Source organism: Lycium ferocissimum, chromosome 5 (genome assembly GCF_029784015.1).
Source record: "Lycium ferocissimum isolate CSIRO_LF1 chromosome 5, AGI_CSIRO_Lferr_CH_V1, whole genome shotgun sequence".
Taxonomy (NCBI): domain Eukaryota; kingdom Viridiplantae; phylum Streptophyta; class Magnoliopsida; order Solanales; family Solanaceae; genus Lycium; species Lycium ferocissimum.
Window position 1 is genome coordinate 67,820,606 of NC_081346.1, and position 8,203 is coordinate 67,828,808.

At 37.4% G+C, this 8,203-nt stretch overlaps 1 protein-coding gene across 1 annotated transcript; it reads left to right on the top strand.

The window, feature by feature from the left end:
• Positions 1–4,529: 4,529 nt before the first annotated feature.
• Positions 4,530–6,775, top strand: LOC132057156 (L-type lectin-domain containing receptor kinase IV.1-like). The gene has a single exon (XM_059449620.1). The coding sequence runs from the start codon at positions 4,530–4,532 to the stop codon at positions 6,543–6,545; it is 2,016 nt and encodes a 671-aa protein (XP_059305603.1). The 3' UTR covers positions 6,546–6,775.
• Positions 6,776–8,203: the final 1,428 nt, after the last annotated feature.

Genomic DNA, 8,203 nt, shown 5'->3' on the forward strand with positions numbered 1-8,203 from the left:
TAAAACATGAAAACTTTTTAATAGAACTCTTTCATCATGTCAGGGACTTCTCCCTTATCGTTTAGTCAAATAAAACCTTTAGTCGCGATAAAATATTTAAATCAATACATATGAACACATCGACCTATGTGGCTGCCTTACACAACTGTCGACATCTCGACGCACCATCCACAGGACACTATCTGCAAAGTCTCTAACATGAATCAAGAAGGACACTATCTGCAAAGTCTCTAACATGAATCAAGATACCATAACATAGGTCGGGATAGGGCCCCGACGTACCCATAATGCATATGACACATATATATACATATGTACTCTGACTTGGCAATACTCCGAATAGAAATGGAGTTCACCAAACCAGCTGATAGCCTGGGAACATCCTATTGCGAGTGTTCTCTACTCATTTGTCTGCATCTATGTGGCATGAAACATGGTGCTCCCAGGAAAAGGGACGTCAGTACGAATAATGTACCGAGCATATAAGGCAGAAATGAAACAACATATCAAGACTCAAAAGATAAGAAGAATGTAGGAGTCAACTTGTACCTGTGACTGTTGCTAAGGATCATGAATATGCACAATGTACTTTTGAAAACATATATATATGTATATGCACCTTTACCCATTCGCTCCTTCGAGCTTCGCCCTGTCAGGCATCATAATCATCAGATACCAGCTGATCATATATATATATATATGCGTATATAACGTCATAGTCCTTTTTCCTTTCCCATAAAATCATGATACATAAGTATATAAATATGTGTCTATATATATGAATAATGCATGACAAAACTTATAAGATTCGGAACTCCCTTCGGAATAACTTTCTACTCATTACTATCAGGCACCCTCTTCGGGACTTGGAATCAGTCAAGAAAACGTATGAGAAATATGAAACCTTGTATATATCCCTTCGGGACTTAGGAACTCAAGGAACTATACGCTTTGAAGCTCAATCATGTGAATGTCAAGGAGTAGACTACTCTAACGTTCTAAGAGTAGAATCATTATGGAGTAACATTTGTTTATGCTGGGTTCTATCATGGGTCATGCCAAAATGAAAGAAAGGATAACCTTAACATACCTTGTTGGCTTCTTCGACAATTCAACTTCACAACCCGTTTAGTGCTACAACCTATAATAACGATAACGTCTTTCGTTAGGCTAAGGATTCATTCGGTATATCATGTATATCAAGTGTCAAACTTGTCGTGTGATGAATCGGGCAGCATCTCCCCGGTTTCCAATACTTCTCCAAGTTCACGATATTAAGAACAACAATAACCATTATAAATTCTATGAATTCCAGCCCGTAAATCAACCACCAAATAGTCCACACGACAATAAAAACATTAACTATGATTTCCTACCATTAATTTTGTATTTCTCCTCTCACATTTTAGCTATGACCGGGATGAATTGAAATTTACCTAGGAGAGAATAGTTCTTACCTTATATGCCAAGAAATGATCTTCTTCCAACTTACTTCCCTTCGAAGAAAGATCTGCAATTTGTAATCATCCAGAGGAAACTGACAATACAATCACGTAACCGACGAGGACATAATCTCCAAGTCGTTCTGCATTTTTTTTTTTTTGGGGTGCGTAGATGCTTGCTGAATTTTTCTTGAATAGGACCTCATTTTCCCTTGCTTAATATAGAAATATATTGCTGTACACTTTTGTTCCTTCAGAAAATGCTACGTATGGAAATGATCCCAAATAAATCTTCATGGATGGTGGGGTCCACCCACTTATGCATTTCAATGCTTAGCAACCATATAGACAACAACGTGTCACTACCAAGTCCACATAGATTAGTCTCTCTTATTCTTTAATTGTCATGGTCCCACGTGGACAAGACAATTTGTTTACACTTATCCACTTAATTATAATTAATACCATAATTGATTCCGTACCCTCCTGTTTTATTCCATCATTTAATCAATTACACATATACTTAATTTCTTGATCTCAATTCACTTAAATATTGATCACCTTTAACATACTCCATATACCCATTACCATGACTACGTGATATAACACTACCATACCCTCATTTGCCACACACAAAATATTATTCTCAATCACCGTCATTTCATTTTCGAGTCTCAAATAATTTCGGGTCTTTATCCGAGCCACCTACAAGCTTGAGGGTAACCTCGTTTTCCCCTACTTGCGCCTTTTAACTTGTAGGCTTTCTAACACACGAAAACACGGAATGTAACAGGGGCATTATCATACTTTCAGTCTTTATAGTAGTTCAGTTAGTGAAGTATGCCGGGGGCCTTATCCAGGTAAACAGTTAGCAGTTTAGTATTCTTTAGAGACTTCGTAGACTATAGTCCAGTCAGTCAGATGCTTAGCAGCTTTTGTGTTAGCCTTGTCGGCTACTTATTCAGTATTGCCGCATTTTATGATATTTCAGTTAGATTTTAGTACAACGGCATGTGTTAATGTTATTTCCGTATTCAGTATGTTTTGATATCACATGTTGATTCAGCCAGCCAGTTGGTTCACTAGGTCACATGCAATCAGGCACCGAGTGTCGTATTACGCCTAGGCCATGGTTCGAGACGTGGCAATCAGAATCGCTACTTAAAGCACTGGAACTGCTCTTTTCCCTTGGTGCCCTTAATAAGCTCGGCGAGTTAACAATATGTCTGAGTTTCCTCTAGATCCCATGCTGTCCAAAATGGTTGTTGCCTTTGACAAATACAAGTGTTCTGATGAAATAATAATTAAGTTGCTGCAATGCTTTCTGTAGGGAATTCAATCTTCCATATCCAAAGGACAAACAAGTACACGCGGACAATAAACGGATGAATTTTCATACAGGCAACGTGGGGGATCATATCGCTCTGCTAAAGGTTTATAATTTCTGGAAGGAGACAAACTTTTCAACACAATGGTGTTATGAGAATTACATCCAGGTCCGAAGCATGAAGAAAGCTAAGGATATTCGAGATCAATTGGAAGGACTGCTGGAAAGAGTGGAAATTGAGTTGACTTCAAATATTAATGACTTGGAAGCTCTAAAGAAGTCTATAACATCAGGATTTTTCCCACACTCAGCAAGATTACAAAAGGCTGGATCTTACCGAACTGTTAAACATCCCCAAACAGTTAACATTCACCCACGCGAGCTCAAGTTTAACGCAGGCGCTTCCTATATGGGTTGTCTACCATGAGCTGGTCTTGACGAGTAAGGAGTACATGTGACAGGTTACTGAGCTGAAACTGGAATTGCTTGTAGAAATTGCTCCTCATTACTATCAGTTGAAAGATGTTGAAGACTCTAGCTCAAAGAAAATGCCTCGCGGAATTGGCCGTGCTTCGTAGTATCAACTCCTATTTTTGCAAGAGAAAAGAGAATTTTCAAGAGAGTAGCTTATGCTAGGATTTGAAAATCTGCCATTATACTGCTTGGTAGGAGGATTCTGCTAACTGAGGAAGTCCATTCACATTAACTGACATGAATCAGATAGCTGTATCATTTTGTAGATTCTTCATTATTTTTTGGATTTATATAGATTTACGGTTGTAATTCTCTGTACATTGCTTGTTCTATCCATTATGTTGCACGAGGAAGCGCAACTGTCTAATTCCTGTCCTCAGCTGTTAATTCTTTTTATTACTGCATTACTTTGCCTATAGATATAGCTTATGCTTTAATTTCTTTCATCCTCAATATTTGGGTTATAGTGGGATATGAAGAATATAAACTTCTCATAGTCTTCTTTTTGGTACGTTGCTAACGAGATTAAAATGGTTTATATGAGAATTTCATAAATGACGAAAATAGATAATTTGATCGAGTAAGTATGCTTAGAGCTGACTACCATAAACTTTGAAGACTAGAAAACTAGATCCTAATCCCTAAGACCAAGTCTATAATTCCAAAATGACAAATAGATCAATACATGGAGAACGGCATAGTATATGAATTGTTATCTTACTTTATCAATTTGATAAGAACCATAGCATGATTCACATTCAAATTTTGTTCTAGATATGTTTAACAAATTGTATAAAAAGGTTGTGAAATTTGAACGATACATTATATATTAGGATAAGTGAGCTCTGATCAAGCTTTCTGAGAGAGATGTTAAAAGTTTTCAGCTATTAATTGCATCAACTGCAGGATTTTGTCATCATAGTGTTTTTTGAAGATTTTTTTGGTTTAGAGAACATAATTACGTAGCCAAAAGCTGTTGGCTACATTCAGATATTTGTATTATGAGGTAGCTAAAATTCGCAAATTTCTTGTCATGAATGGTGTAAATGACAACAATCTTTAAGGCTTTGTTGCTTTCAGTAGAAAAGTCAATTCAAAACAAAATTTAATAACCTTAATTGTAGCTGTTAGATTAGATTGTCAAGACTTAAGTCTAGATGACTTTTCCTTCAGGCAGAACCACACATAAATTACACCATTTAAAGCACATATACACCTACATAAAGGCAACGCAAATTCCTGTTGTTAAATAGGCTTTAGTAAAAATTCCACTTGCATTTTTTGCCATGTCTTTCAACATCTTTCTGCTAGTTATATCATGTGCTCTATGTGAGCTTGCAGCCTCAGAATTTGAGTTCACTTATAATGGATTCAAATCAGCAAACATGAGCATAGATGGCTTATCACAGTTAACCTCTAATGGGCTGCTGAAGTTAACTGATTCAACCACACAGAAAACAGGTCATTCATTTTATCCGAATCCAGTCAATTTTAAGAACACTTCAGATGGTGCAGCACATTCTTTTTCTACCTCTTTTGTCTTTGCAATTGTGCCTGAATATCCAACTTTGGGTGGTCACGGCTTCGCTTTTGTTATTGGACCAACTAAAGGCCTTGCAGGAGATCATCTTCCATCACGTTACATAGGTCTTTTCAGCGACAAAAACAACGGGAACATCACCAACCATGTTGTTGCAGTGGAGTTTGATATGATACTGAATCGCGAATTTGAAGATATTAATGACAACCATGTTGGAATTAACATCAATCAGATGAAATCTGAGGTATCAAAGCCAGCAGGTTATTACGTTAGTAACGATCGTCCATTTCAAAATCTGACTCTTATCAGTGGCCAGATAATGCAAGCTTGGGTTGAATATGATGCTGTATCTAAGCAAATTCATGTTACCTTAGCACCCGTCGTAGCTGCTAAACCAAACACTCCACTTTTGTCTTTGTCCTATGATCTTTCACCTATAGTGGAACAGACCATGTATATCGGTTTTTCAGCAGCCACCGGCTCTGTGGCATCATCTCACTATATTCTGGGGTGGAGTTTCAAGATAAATGGCATGGCTGCAGGACTTGATATTTCTAAGCTTCCAAAACTTCCTCGAATCGGACCTAAAAAGGTATCAAGGCTTCTATCCATTGGCTTGCCTGTGATTTTGGTAGTTGTTCTTTTAGTTTCTACCTTTGGAGTTGTTTATCTCATAAGAAGAAAAATGAAGTTTGCTGAATTGCTTGAAGACTGGGAACTTGAATATGGACCTCACAGGTTCAAGTACAAAGAATTGTACATTGCTACCAGAGGTTTCAAAGAGATGGAGCTATTGGGTAGTGGGGGATTTGGTAGTGTGTATAGAGGGGTATTGCCTAGTACAAAAATGGAAATTGCAGTAAAAAAGGTGTCTCATGAATCAAGACAAGGAATGAGGTCTTTTATTGCAGAAATTGTCAGCATGGGTCGTTTACGCCATAGGAATTTAGTTCCCCTTCTTGGCTACTGCCGGCGAAAAGGTGAGCTGCTCTTAGTTTATGAGTACATGCCTAATGGGAGCTTAGACAAGTATCTGTATGGAAAACCCATAGGCATCCTAAGTTGGAGTCAAAGGTTTCATGTGATTAAAGGTGTGGCTTCAGGCCTGTTTTATCTACATGAAGAATGGGAGCAAGTAGTGGTTCACAGAGATATAAAGGCTAGTAATGTCTTACTTGATAGTGAATTCAATGGAAGATTAGGAGATTTTGGTCTTGCAAGATTATATGATCATGGTACTGATCCTTATACAACTCATGTAGTGGGGACCATCGGCTACCTTGCCCCTGAGCATACTAAAACAGGCAAGGCTACAACTAGCAGTGACGTCTTCTCTTTTGGCGCATTCTTGCTTGAGGTTGCTTGTGGGAAAAGGCCAATAGCTCCAAAAGCACCGTCGGAGGAAGTTGTTCTGCTAGAATGGGTGTTTTCTTTTTGGCGCAGAAGTGAACTTATTCAGGTGGTTGATCCTAAAATGGGATGTGATTTTGTGCCAGAGGAAGTGGAGTTAGTGTTAAAACTTGGGTTGTTATGTTCTTCTTTGGAGCCATCATACAGGCCAAGTATGCGACAGATTGTTCTCTACTTAGAGGGCTCTGTGGCTCTGCCGGAGTTTGCGTCGCTCAATCTTTGTTCTGCTGGACTTATTGTTACACATACTCATAGCTACGACGAGATGGCCTTGACACACTCATCTTCTGTGGAGAAGACATGTTCTTATTGTTCCTCCATTTCAAATTCCCTTCTTACTGGAGGTCGATAATTAAATAAGTTTATGCGCTAAAATTATTGACTGATATGAGGAGGTTCATGATATTAGTAGTGGCTAAGTGTAGCAGACTATCATTAAGCAATTAGATAATTGGTAATATCAAATATATGTAATTTTCTCATTTGCTCTATTTTATGTTTAGGCTTTCAGTATGGCTTTTCTGTTCAAAGCATTATTATTTGCACTTTATGTAATTCAATAAAATTGTTTTGATACAACAATGTTTCTGTTATTCCTAGATTTCAGCAAATATCTCCCTTTACAAATTAGACTCACAAAATTTATTTTACTCTGGCTTGTCATGATTACCTAACTGATACAATTAAGATGTCATGTCACTTTCACTCTAAAATATGAAGAAAACTCAATAATTGAAGTGCAAAAGAAAGAAACTGCAGTGCCTTGGAAGTTATGGAAAAACTTTTCAAAGTGACCAGGGACAACATGTTTTCTATTTACTTCTTGTTGGAAAATATCCACCACTTGATTTGACTCGAGCTTGAAAAATATGACATAGGTTTTATATTTCCATCACCTCAACATTATACACAAATAAGAAGCTTTGTAAGAGGTACACAAATTTACACAAAAAGAGTAAAGAGAAAGTACCTCAAAGATATAATGAGGCCCAAAAATCTGATTGAGTTATGCACAAAAATACACTTCAAATGAACCGGCAAAAGAACAAACATATCATAAGCTTAAAATTAAATATAGAGAAAAGACATCATTTCATTCCTGAATTTGGCACGAAAACTCACTTTCACAATTAAACTTAAGTTGTATTTATATACCCCCTTAACAATTTTCATTTCAATTATTTTTCACCCTAAAAAATAATACCACAATTGTATTATTTGACTTGAGCTTGTCAAAAATTACCAACCCTTCATCTTTTGTTTTTCTTTTATTAGTTTTTCTCTTTCTCTTTCTTCTTCTTTCTCCTCATCCTCACCACACTAGTAGCAACCACCACCACCGCCGCCGCCACCACCAAAAAAAAAAATCATTATTATTACTCGTCCAAATTGGACGAACTGCCCTCCAAAAAAAAATTCCCATCATCTTTAACCCACACTCACCACCACCACCATCATCACCCTCCAAAGTTCATCTAATTCCTTCTCAAATTAGTCCCACTTACACTCAAATTCGTCCAAATTTGTTGTTTTAGTTGTTATTGTTGGCCATTATTAATTTGAACGAACTGCCCTTCAAAAAAAAAAAACCATCACCACCATCTCTAACCCACACCACCATCTTTAACCCACACCACCACCATCATCTCCCCACTAAATTTCATCCAATTTCTTCTCAAATTCATCCAAATTAGTTGTTTTCGTTGTTATTGTTAGCTATTATTATTATTATTATTAACAACCCCATTTCTTCCATAACCATTATTCCACAACTTTATTTTTTAAAGAAAACAAAAATCAAAATCAAGAAACCAAAAAATGGTGAAAGTGAAAATGAAAAGAAAAGAATGATGAGAATATGGAGAGAAAGAGGGATTTGTGGAGAAGAAGAAGGGGGAAGGTGGTGGGAGTTGGGTTGTGGGGTGAAGAAGAAGAAGGTTGGGGCGGGGCTGTGGGGTTTGGCCGTTTGGTTGGGGGTAGGGGTGGGGGCGGGGGTGTGAAGAAGAAGGT

Bases quoted from the DNA above. Each gene is read 5' to 3' on its own strand.
- LOC132057156 (XM_059449620.1), top strand. From the start codon at position 4,530: ATGTCTTTCAACATCTTTCTGCTAGTTATATCATGTGCTCTATGTGAG.